The following is a 13,102-nucleotide window of genomic DNA, read 5'->3' on the forward strand; positions in this document are numbered from 1 at the left end:
AATTTCTTGAAAAGAAAGATCGGACAGTTCTGAGACAATAAGCAATTGAATTGGGACATGTTTAACTTCAAGGAAGGTTACAGGAGACAAAATGCTGCTGCGCTATTGCAACCACAGGTGCCGGGGGACCTGTGAGGGGTGGATGGGGCAGGTGGCGGGCAGGCTTCCGGAAGGGCTGCAGCCGCGTCGATTTTTACTTTGCAGAGGAGGTGAGTTTGTGGGGACAGGGGCAGGAAGTGTGCCAGCTGGTGTGACCTTTGCCCGTTATTGCCCACGTTAGAAACCAAGTCCATCTGAATCACAGGCAGACGTGGCTGTGTCGTGCCTCACAGCTATTGCTTTTTCCCAAAGTGAAGGTTCGTGGCCACCTTGCGTCGAGCAGGTCTGTCAACAGCATTTTTCCTACAGCATCTCCTCACTTTGTGTCTGTGTCCCATTTTGGTAATTCTCACAATATTTCAAATTTTTCATTATTATTATATTTGTTCTGCTGATCTGTGATCAGGGATCTCTGTTACTACTATACTCGCTGAAGGCTCAGACGACGGTTAGCATTTTTCAGCAATAAAGTATTTTTAAATTAAGGTGTATACATTATTTTTTTAGACATAATGCTGTTGCACACTTAATAGACTTCAGTACAGTGCAAACATGACCGCTATATGCACCGGGAAAGCCCAAAATATCACGTGACTCGCTTTATTGCAATATTCACTTTATTGCAGTGGTCTGGAACCGAACCCACAGTATCTCCGGGGTCTGTCTCGACTTCCCTAAACTTTCACTTCTGTCAATAACCCCAGAGGCAATTATGGTTTGTGGAAAACCCTGCAATAGGTCTCGCTCATATTATTTTAAATCAATTCACCCCAAAATAAAGGCAAACTTGCTTAAAAAGTTACTGAGAAATTCTAGAATTTTAATGAGATGCTTCTTTTCTGTTAAATACTTAAGAGACACAAAACACCCAAAACATCAGGGGACAGGGGAGAACGACTGAACTAGATTAGCTTTAACTAGAAAACTGAGTGGGAGCAGTTCTTTGCAGCTTCAGGGCCTGCATTCCTAGTGGCCCCCAAGCGCTGAACTTACCGCAGGTCTGGGCCAAGTCCCGGTGGCACTGACAACAGGCGTGGGGCGCAGGGCCGCTGAGCCGAGGTCTGTCGAAACAGGACAGTTCAGAACCGTTGTACTGCAGGTCCTGTGCCCTCAGGGACCCTGCGGAGGCCGAGAACTCGGTCAGCAAGACAGCTTCCCCAGGAGGAGCCCACAAACATCCCAGTGCAACCAGAACTACCCCGGCTTTTGCAGTTATAAAGGAAAGGAGAGCTGTTGTTCACATCTAAAAATACTTCTTACACGGAAGCAAAGATGTGAAACAATCGGTCAAGACAGCTCGAGATGTAAGGTACTTGTGTTGCCAGAGCTCAGACGAGCTGTGTTTCTGCCAAGGGGCGGGGGTACCCCTGCCTCCTCAGGTCCCCGGGAAGTGATGCTGCCCGGTGGCCACGCCCTCAGCCCTTTTGGCAGGAGGCCTCTTGGGGAGCAGGCCCCTGGGACGCCTGTTTCCACGTGCTCTCTCTGTCCCTTTGGCTGCAACCTGACTCTCCTCTTAGGTTCTCGTCAAACACCCAGATGGCAGTGATGACCAACACCCTCACCAAGATGCTAAGACACAGAAAGGGCTCAGAACTCACAGCTGGGTTTCTTCTCCATAAACTGCCGCTTACAGTATATGACGCAGAGGATGAGCAGGGCCAGAAGGACGGTGGCCAGGGCGCTGCAGATCACGGCAGCCAGGGCCGTGTCCCGTGGGCTGGAGGCCGTGGACGGGATCCTCACCAGGTTGACCTTGCTGGTACCTGAAAACCACGGGGATGGAATCAGCACATCTCGACCACCCAAGGGACTCAGGTGCTCACACTGTACTCGGGGTCCCCTGCAGCAGTGGCCTTCATGCAACATCAATGAGACCAGGGGGAGGTGTTCTAGAGGGCTCAGACTCTCCCTCCGCCTGGGAGATCGCTTGAATACTGCACCTCTCCCTGCGACTCTCCTCTGCTCCCATGACACCAACCACGCGCAGCCCCGACACGTGTGCTGTCGGGCCCGTTGGACCAGAACCATCTGCGAGTTGGGAATCTGTCATCTTGCTCTTCCTCCCCAGCACTTGGCAGTGTGGGCCGCAGAGCAAGCACTCGATATGCACCCTTTAATTGGAATTAGACCTTCTACAGTTTTAAGCAGGCTGAACTAAAGTATGCTTTGGGGGTCCACTTTAGGGGAAAACCAGGACTTGGATCATTCATAACCTCACAGCAGGCCCCCAATTTCTGAGACAGGGAACATTTTTTAACGCCTTAGCTGTTAAATTACTGAACAACACCTAAGTTTTGGAGAAAAAAACCGAACACTGTTGTGATCTCAGATTGACAGCACTTCTCAGTTTGGACGAAGCACATCTTGAGGGCCGTTTGCCCCTGTGGCTCACGGTGATGGTAATGGACTTGGCAGCCCTAGAGATGACGGGCTGGTGTCTGCATCTGTGCTGCACATGGCACAAAAGGCCACCTGGTACTTTCTCCCCACCCCTGAGTGCACAGGCCCCACCCCTGAGTGCACAGGCCCCACCCCCGACTGCACAGGCCCCACCCCCATCCCAACCCCTGAAGCCTGGTTTCCACTGTACGACCCCTGCGGCTAGAGCCAGAGAGAAACTTCAGGGTTGATATTATTGAATCATAAAAATACGACCGCAGGAGCGATCGTTTTGGAATGTTGAATCTTGGTGTATCTACACTCAGTGATTCTGGGCCACCCTCGTACACGTTTCTTATTGCCACTGGGAAAGGCACATAAACCATATGCCTTGGACCTGGATGAATAAGAATCTTAATCCAATCATACATTTTGAAGGATATCTGTTTGTAAACATGTTTTAATATTCATAAACAAATAGCGCTTCTAGCTATGTAGACATAGTGTCATAATCAAATCGCACACGTTAGATGTTCATCACACAGCAAGTTAAACAGATTACACCTCTGACCTGATAGAGATGAAATCTAAACCTGAAACAGCCTCTGTCCGTGGACAAATTCACAAGAGGACGTATGAACACAAGCACAGCTGTGCAAACACTGGTAAGTAAACACACGAATAGGAATTTATATCGAATGCCAGTAAAATCGTGGGCTACGCTTGGGAAACATTAAGTATTACCTATTGCGACCAAATGGTGAAGTTGATTTATGTTTGTGAGAAAGTGGTTTAGTTCAGAGTGAGATGAGGCCCCTTAGCTGAAACTTTCCACCAAATAACCAAGCTCTAGTCAATACCAGGCTTCAGCAGAACTGTTATCAAAATGAGACTGAATACATTATTTGAGTCGAAGATAAAGTTCCTAACTACGATGTAAGGATTAAGTTAAACTCATTGATCAATGGACTATTAGATATTCAGAAAAACCCTACGAGGAACCAGGAATTCAGGTTAAAGTAGAACAAGATTAGAGTCTTCTGGGTTCTTATGGTTTAAAACCTTTCTAAAATGGATGAGTCAACTTCCTTGCCTTCACAGAAAAGGAACTGTTTCTAACATAAATCAGCTGAAATGCCCTCAAATGGGTATATTTTTAATTTGGTGGTTGGTGACTCAGGGCTCATTTTCCCCAAGCCAATCAGGAAAGTCTTGGTAACATGTATCTTTCCAAGGAAGCGCACTAATACTGTGATATCAGTGCTACTGAGTTGTCATAATGACATCCATTTTAAACATAATTACACCAAATAAGCTACTTCTCTATGCATTTCCCAGGCAGGAGCATCTGAAGACGAACAAGAAAATACAGACATTTCACCTCTCAGTTTCTGACACCTATATACGAAAAGGCATCTTGTTAATGCAAACACCCCTCCCAAGAGTCCCCATGGGAAGCACACTCTGAAAGCCACATTCTTTATTCTCGTTTATATGGACAAGTTTATGACAACCCTGACAGCAAACACCATCTTTTTTTTTTTTTTTTTTATGGGAAATGGGTTCATCATTCTCAAGTTCGTCACATCAGCAATGCAGACATAACTACAGAAGCTATGAGAGACTGGGCCGAATATCACTAGATTTTAGAACCACCCTCAGAAACTCATTCACATCAGCTCCCGATAAAAGCCTATCTTCTTATCATTCTTTTGACTTCAGCAGTAAAAACAGAGGGGAGGGAGCGGTACCAGCTGTATGAAGTGGCTTCTACCCTACTAATTTCTGGCTCAGAAAAGGACTTATTGACTACAAACCAAAAAAGATTGCTGCTCTGACCTGTCGTTGCTGCCATGATACTGAGATTCACGATTCTTTCCACCCACGGCTCTAACTCAATTCCCTGGCCAAGCACCTCGATGCCTACAAGGCACCTCACCCTCACCTTGCTAGGATCCTGAGGGTACTTCCGAGGAACCAGGACTAGGACTACCCGTATTCTCTGGAAAGTTCTAACTTTTCTGGAACACAAAGGCACGTCTTACCCTCACCAATTATCAGATTCCTCCCTGATCTCAGCACTACCCTTTGGCAAGTTACTTCAGAGTGAGAGCCGTTTCTTCGCTTAAATTTCACGTTACAGGACACACTGTATGTGGGTTCAGTTTCACACGGAACATTTCAGTGGGCTCAGCTCAACTGGACGATGATGTATGAGTGTCTGCAGTGACTAAGACGTCTCAGTCCTACAAGGCTAAGTGCGGATCTGAACAGATGAGAACACGGGCGTCATTTGCAAGGCCTGGCAAGTGTTTCTATAAGGTCTGCTCCCCGCTTTGGAGTGGGACAAGGAGTGAATCCGAGTAGCTGAGACGCCCTCCTTGCACCTCAGCCTCTAGAGAGCTTCGGAACGCAGCTGGGGAGACGTGTGTGCCGGGGGGAATTGTTGCCGGGCTCCGACTGCTTTCGGGAATGTCCGAGCAAGAGTTCAGGCCGGAGTGGACCTTTCCTCCACCTGACGCTGACATGCACCTCCGGCGACCCCACCCTCCTGACGACGGGGTGAAGTCCGTTGACCACCCTCTATTTATAGAGGAGAAAACCCAGACTTTGAGGGACTTGCTCAAGGTCACACAGCAACATGCAGGCAGCTTGAGAGCCGGAACCTGGCCTTCGGATCCCTTCTGGTGGACCACCCTGTCCACGGATGCAGGTAAAACATCTGTCAGGTAACGACGAGCAGAATGTGGCTCATCTCTGTGGGGAGAAGCTGGCCGGGCCCCAGAGAGACCACAGGCCTCCTGATCACAGACCTGTCCACGTGTCCAGGTGTGCAGGTGTCCAGGTGTGCACGGAAGCTGGTTCCACTTGAGGGCCTCTGGCCCAGCGTGGATCTCAGTGTCGCACGATGAGCTGGGCAGAGGGGCAACTCTACGGAGGGGCTTGAGTCTGGAATGGATTCAAGGGCGAGATGGCAGGAGGGGCCGCGCCCAGACGCCCTCCACTAGTAACTGCAGCTCTGCTTCCTCTCAGCCCCCTGCTTGTTCAACCTCACGCCTGAGTAGGCTGTGTTTAAAAACCTGCTGAACAAAAGCTCCCTCGTCCCAGAGCCCACTCTCCACAGAGGGTGCTAAACAGGGAGGACGGAGCTGGTTGGCACCATCTGGCCCCTCCCTGAACCTCAGCCTCCCCAGGGACGATTACACAGGGGCTCATACGTGGCACCGAGATCCACTGCGAGGGCCCATGAGAACTTCTCTCAGGGCGGAACGAGCTTCCATGCACGCCTGCACACCGGACAGGTCTGCGGTCAGGAGCCCGTGACCTCCCTGTGGCCTGGCCGGCTTCTCCCCACGGAGATGAGCGTGGTCTTTACAGCAAAGAACAGGATTAGGTCAGACGCTGCATGTCACTTCTCTGAACTTTACATTCCCAGTCCAAGCTGCTTTCCCAACTCCAGAGTCACACACCCAACGGCCAGCTGGACGTCTCCACGTGGATGGGGAAGCACCTAAGCCCGGCATATCCAAAAACGAGCTCTCCACCACCCCGCCCCACCCTCTTCCCAGCACCCGCCCTGCGCCCCATGAATCCCTCCTCCCTGCCATGGCCTCGGCCTGCAGCACCCTCCCCGGGCTGCGAGCATCACCCCTCCACTGCTGTAGCTCTTTCCTCAAGTGTCACCTACTCAGTGAGGCTTCCCTGCCGAACTCCTTAAAACTGTCACCTCTCTCCAATGCCCCCCGGCTTTCCTTTCCTCCCCAGCACTTGCCACCATCTGACGTTTCATATATTTAACTTGGGTGCTTCCTTGTCATTCTCCCCTGTGGTGGGAGCAGTACAGCCCACTCTGCTTCCCCAAACCCACCCCCTGCCTTGTGCTGAAGCTGGTCCAGCAAGAGGCTACACTTCCCAGCCTCCTTTGTAGCCAAGTGTGATACGTCCAAATCAGAGTCAAGGGGGCCCGGGAGGACGAGCAGAAGGGATGGGGTGGCATCTGTGTCATCTCCACTTTAGGGACAAATTACTCCAGCGCCCCCTTCGCTGGGGCTGGAGCAGCATGTGGCAGCAGCCCAGTCTGGGTCCTATGGGTGAGGAGGACAGATGAGGAAGCTACCCAAAGGCTGGCAAAGCAGCAGGGGCCAGGCGCTGGGCCTCTGAAGGACACCTGCAGCACAGCTGCTCCACCAGCTGCACCACCTGCACGGTTACAGAACAGAGAGGACCTGCTGCCTTACAGAGGCTGCACTACTGGGGGGCTTCCCTGTTACAGCTGCTTAGCCTTGAGCACAACAATTAAATCCCTCCCCGAAATACAGGCTCCACAAGGGCAGAGATGTCATAGGTTTTGTTCACCACTGTACTGATGATACTTACAAGAGTTCTGGGCACACAGCTGGTGCCCAATAAATATAAACGATGACACGAATGCACGTCTGTGAAAGAGACTGGAAAACCCTAAGCGTTCCCCGAAGTTTGTTAAGTGGCAAACGTCCAGTCACTGAGACGAGATTATACCCACAATGCGTGTGTCCTTCATCCCTCCACCTCTGGCTGGTGACAGTACAGGTGCAAACAGCTGGGGGAAATAACAGTTTCGTCTGCAGGCACTCACTTTACGTTATGTTAACTTGACTCTGGGAGAAAAAGCAAGGGTTGCTCAGACTTATCAATACACAAGCCTTGAAGGTCATTGGCGATAACCTCAGAATGAGAGTGAAACAAAAATTTATCTCTCTCTATTCAATCTGAATTAGCAGCCCATGGACTCGTCAAAAAGGGATCTTATTTAAGTGATTATCCCCCAAGTGTAATCTTAGTTAAACATCCACACTTAGCAACAACTGATTCACAGTGAATTACCAAAGAAGCCAGAAAAGGAGAGGACCTTCAGGGGCTCAGTCACATCTCCCAACAAAAGCTGCTTCGGTGTCAATTTCAGAAACTGACTGTTAGGCAAACTGGATCCAGGGAACGATTAAATCGCATTCCTATCATTTTACCAAATTAGGCATCTTTATCTTACATTTTCACCCACGCCTTCCCCCTAAAACCACTCAGAGGGATGGAGAAAATTACATGAACATTTAGAGATCTGCCAACAACAGAAGCCCGTGAATTTTTTTTGTAGAAAGTCATCCAAATTATCATCAACATTATCACAGACACCACACACCAAACACCTACAGAGGGCCGGCCTCTTGCTACCCACTTTTGGAATGTCATAATAATCCTTCACAGCACGGGTTTTACAGATGAAGATGTCTGTTCAAATCTATAAACAGTCTTTCATTTAAACCACCATTGGGTATTCATATTCTGGAAAGCAAACCAAACTACAGGGCTCCTTGGTCCGTACTGCGTTTGGCTGGCTTCTTTGATTTCAACGTGAGTATATTTTTACAAATTGATTTCTTTCCTCATTTTCTTCAACCAAATTTACTGTAATATAAAGTATTCAACAATTTGAATACAAGATAAATTATTTTTAAAAAATGAAGACATCTGTACAAATCTTTAAACAGTTTTTCATTTAAACAACCATCGGGTGCTTGAATCTAGATTTAGGCCCGATTTGTCCGTCTGCTCTTTTTAAAAAAATTAAGCTATGCTCCTTCCAATATTCCAACAATATTGCTTACAGCAAAAAATATACTATGGTGTGAAGGACTGCTAGTTCAAATTTTGTACAGACCAGTAAATTCTACTTAATTAGCTAACATATACAATATAACTTGACCTAACTTAAAACAAACAGAGCTTCACAAATTCAACCTCTCTTGCCCCAAGATTAAACAGGCTCTTGCATGTTATTGCAGCGAAAAAGAACACATGGCTCCTTAAATTTATTTTTTAAATGTTCTCTGTAAGGTCTATATGGTAGAACTAGATGAGTGTCAGATAAATAGAGTAGGGAAGAACCAGTTGTAAATGAACTAATTATGCTTTCTGTCTGGGCTTCCATGTTTAAGATCTCACTGATGCCTTGTGTTTTCATCAGAGAGTTCACATAAGAAAATAATACAGCAGGTGTCACACTATGTGACAGATCACTGTGGAAACTCCAACAGAATTGGAAACGTGAGGCTTTTCACTTGTCGATGACCATGCTTTGGCACATGCAACTCAATTAACAATTAGTTCAGGAAGATAAACTTACAATTTAGACGTTTGCTAATAATTTTCAGTAATATATTTTATCTTTGACTTTTATATTTCTTTCAAGTAGAGTACACATCAATCCATTGCCTTCTGTGCTCTTTCATCACCACAACCACTACCAACCAAAAAACCCCATGTTGAATAACTGTTTAACAAATTTAAAACCTGATGAATCGATTTCTAGCTATGTTCTTTCATTAAAAAAATATATTAATAAACAGCATTTTGCAATCTTAACTGAGGCAAGGATACAGTCCTGGAGTGTAAGGTTTATCTTGTTAATCTAAACTGGTTAAACAAAAATACCTACGGTAACACTCAATGTATGAATTCCAGATGTACTACAGAAGTCTGCCAATAAGCAAAATAGTTGGATTTTTTTCCCTCTTCTAATTTATTTGTTTATTGAGGTATAGTTGATGTGCAGAATTGTATAAATTTCAGGTGTAACGATGTAGTGATTCACAATTTTTTAAGGTTGTATTCCATTTATAGTTATAATAAAATATAGGCTATATTCCCTGTGTGGCACATTATATCCGTGTGTCTTATTTATTTTATGCATAGATCCTCTTCTAATTTAGATGAGGGTATTGATATGCAATTATGATTTACATTTTTTTTTCACCTCCTCCCCTTTCTCTTGCCCTGCCTGCCCCTAGTTACAAGGGACACACACATTAAAAGAAAGCTTCTATTCTTTTTTTTTTTGGCATTTGAAGTATCCTTGGTTTTATTTAAAATAATAATAATGATGATGATAATGATGATGAAGGAGGGGCAAGAAGCCATGATTACATTTTATTTGACATGCTAGAATAGCACTGTTCCTTTTTCTTTCCAAGTGGAATCTGCTGATTATGGATAACAAAGGAACATGTAAAGAAATAATATCAGTAATTTATTTCTGAGAAATGAAGATAGAGAGTATCAAAAGTGTCCCTGAGTATTTTCTTCTAATTTTTTTATAGACCTAATAAAACTATTTCTTACTTTTCTAAATGCAAAGTATAAAGAATATAAGTAAATATAAAATATGGTTCTTAGCCTCAGGCAAGTTATAATCCAGCTGGGAGGAACAAACTGTGTAATTTTTATTCATGGAGATATCCTTACCTGAATGTGCCCGGGTTGTTTTTTTTGGCCAGCCATGGGGATAAAAGTTTGTTAATGAGGACGTTGGAGTACATTGTAGAGGAGGCTTGAATCCTCAGTGATGTCAAATACGAAATGGAGTATCTAAACTGAGGGTGGGCAAACTTTTACTGGGAAGGTTTGCAACCACTCAACTCTGCTATTGCAGTGAAAAGGAGCCACAGACAATGTGTACATGAATGGCTAGGACTGCATTCCCATAGAAAGAGCAGTCGTTTACTGATCCCTGCTCTACATCCTCTGCACTGCCTACCACCAGATTTCATTTATCTGTTGAGATAAACCCTTTGGAGTTCAAGCCACCGGCATATTCCTCTGAAATAAACAATAAATAAAACAGTCAGATTTTTAAAATCCATTTTATATCAAGCACTCTGACACTGGATGTAACGTAATGTAAAAGAGTGAGTCTTCATCTTTTTACTTATCTTTCATTTTAAACTTTGGTCTTTGAACTATGTGGTTTGTTTTTCAATAACCGATAAAAAAAACATTATTTGAAAATGAGATTTTTTTCTGTTTGCACAGAAAAAAATATATTTTTTAAACTGAATTGATTTTTTTTTATTGTGGTGAAATATACGTAACATAAAATTTACATTTAGTGACACTGAGTATATTCACAACATTGTGAACCATCGCCACTAAAGTGATGGTTGTCCTCCCCCTTTTTGCCCGTGTCTTGGTAAACACTAACCTGCTTTCTGTCTCTATGAACTTGCCTACTCTGGGTATTTCATATAAATGGAATCATAAAATATCATGTGACCTTCTGTGTCTGGCTTCTTTCACTTAGTGGAATGTCTTCGAATTTCACCTACGTTACAGCGTGCATCAGAACTTCACTCCTTTTTATGACTGAATAACATTCCACTGTATGGATGGACCACATTTCGTTTACTCATTCATCAGATGGTGGATATCTGAGTTGTCTCCACCCTTTGGCTACTATGAATAATGTTGCTATGAACATTTACGTTCAATCTTTTCCCATATATGTTTAAACTTTTCACGAAGGTACACAGCAATGGTTCCACACGCTATCAAAAGGTACCTTATTGGTATTTCACTAAAGAATTCAGTTAATCAGTTTCTCACCTATTTAATGTTACTACACTAAAGCATTAAGTTAATTAGTAAGTCAGGAAATAAAAATAATTCCTGGGCAAACCAAGAGAAGAGTGGAAGGAGACAGCGCCAGAGAACTGGTCAGGATCGGTGCATGTAGGGATCTGTAAACCATAGTGAGGAGTTTGAATTCTAGTCTAAGAATAACAGGAAGTACTCAACGATCGCAGAACACATTTATAGCAGCAAATGTCTACATTTAAAAAGATCTAAAATCAATAACCTAATGTTTAACTTTGTGACATTAGAAAAATAAGACCAAACTAAACCAAAAGCTAGCAGATGGAATTAAATAATAAAGATTAGAGCAGAGACAAATAAACAGAGAAAAACAATAGAGGCAATAAAACCAAAAGCTGGTTCTTTGAAAAGATCAACAAAATTGATGAAACTTAGATTGACAGGAAAAGACGGGAGAAGACTCAAATAACTAAAATCAGAAATGAAAGAGCAGACATTGCTATGGACTTAACAGAAATAAAAAGGGTTATAAGAGGATATTATGAACAACAAATTGGATAAACTAGGTAAAATAGAAAAATGCTTAGAAATACACAAGCCAACAAAACGGACACAGAAGTGACAGAAAACCAAAACAGAGAGACTATTATCTCATATTCCATCTCATGACAAAGAGATGGAATCAGTAATCAAAAACCTCCTGACAAAGAAGAGCCCAGAACCAGATGCCTTCACTGGTGAATTCTACCAAATATTTCAAGAAAAATCAACACCGTTCCTTCTCAAACTCTTCCAAAAAATGAAGAGGAAAGAAGAGTTCCTAACTCATTCTGTGAGGCCAACACTACCCTGATACCAAAGCCAGATAAAGGCACTAGAAGGAGAGAGAACTACAGATCAAGATCCCTTACAGATATAGATGAAAAACCCCCAACAAAAATAGTAGCAAATCAAAGTCAGTGCATATTAAAGGATTATACACCATGACCAAGTGGGGTCTATCCCACGAAGGCAATGATGATTAATCATAAAAAAAATCAATCAACGTAATACACAATAAAAAAATGAAAGGGAAAAAAACCACATGATCATCTCATTTATGCTAAAAAAGTACTTGACAAAACCCTAACCCTTTCACAATAAAAACACTCAATATATCAGCGAGAGTCCTTGCCTGCGTCTGCCCCAAGCCGGCGGTTCTCCGTACACCCAGAACCCAGCACCCAGAGAGACGTGCCGTGTGCCCACAGAGCAGATGCGGGCAAAGCGGTGGTGGCCAGGCTCAGACTGGGCTGCTCCGATCCAAGCAGATTTGTTCAAATCCAACAACTCTTGTAATATTTTCAGGTCCTCCTCTCAGAACACCACAGCTGCCCCAAATCCAGCGAGTGCCACCACGAGGCAAGTGGCCGTGCTCTGCAGTCCACAGCCGGTCTCTTGGGGATCTCCTCCCCCCTTCCATATCTCTGCTGTTAAGAGACTCAGGCCTGGAAACATCTCCACTCCCCCATCTTCTAAACCCAAGACAAACGGCATCCAGACGTCCAGTATGGCAAGGATGAAGCAGGTCTTCATCGAATCTGCTAGTTCCACACCTTATTTTATTGACACAGAAATGTTGAGGATCCCAAATTTGATTGCTTTGAAGAGCATGATGAATGCCAATATTAAATTTGCTGGAGTTTTATGTACAAGATGAAGACAGACAACATTTAAAATTACTTAAGATATGATTTCTTTAAATGTGGCTTAAGAAATATGGACACTTAAAACTCTACCTTGAAATAAGAATAGATTCTGTCTTACCTAGAGATAAAGGATGGAATGTGGAACAGAGATTCAGTTTTCATTCGGTTCATTAAATCTGTAAGGCCATAAGACAAGTAATAGAAAAAGCTTCCAGGATTCTACTTATATGCACATTGGAAGGAACGTCCAGGTGTTACTGCAAATCTTCAAGGTACTGTTTCAGCAGTGCTAATTTAATGCTGATACACTCTGGACAAAGTTTTACACTGTTAAGCTCTCACTGCTCTCTTGGGGACGGAACTCTTTCCTCTGAGGCTTTGGATTTGACATTGCATTTGATGATTTATGTGCCAGGGCAATGATGGTTTGGAATCTACCCCAAATACAAGCATAATGAGTAAATTTTGCTCATATACTTCTCACCTATTTCTGGTCCACAAGAGCACTAGATTCATTTGAGCAAACTGAT

At 44.2% G+C, this 13,102-nt stretch overlaps 1 protein-coding gene across 2 annotated transcripts in view; it reads right to left on the minus strand.

The window, feature by feature from the left end:
* TNFRSF19 (TNF receptor superfamily member 19) overlaps nt 1-13,102 on the minus strand; it is an 88,669-nt gene that overhangs the window by 10,753 nt on the left and 64,814 nt on the right. For both annotated transcript variants that reach the window (XR_014298087.1, XM_082675795.1), the window contains exons 6-7: nt 1,698-1,862; nt 1,093-1,218 (exon numbers count right to left, since the gene is read on the minus strand). Coding sequence is in view for 1 of the 2 variants with exons in the window: in XM_082675795.1 (XP_082531921.1) it covers nt 1,093-1,218; nt 1,698-1,862 (291 nt within the window). In the remaining variant the exon portion in view is untranslated. The remainder of the gene's footprint in view (nt 1-1,092; nt 1,219-1,697; nt 1,863-13,102) is intronic.

The sequence above is a fragment of the Grampus griseus genome (genome assembly GCF_964374135.1).
Source record: "Grampus griseus genome assembly, chromosome: 18".
NCBI classification, from domain to species: Eukaryota; Metazoa; Chordata; class Mammalia; order Artiodactyla; family Delphinidae; genus Grampus; species Grampus griseus.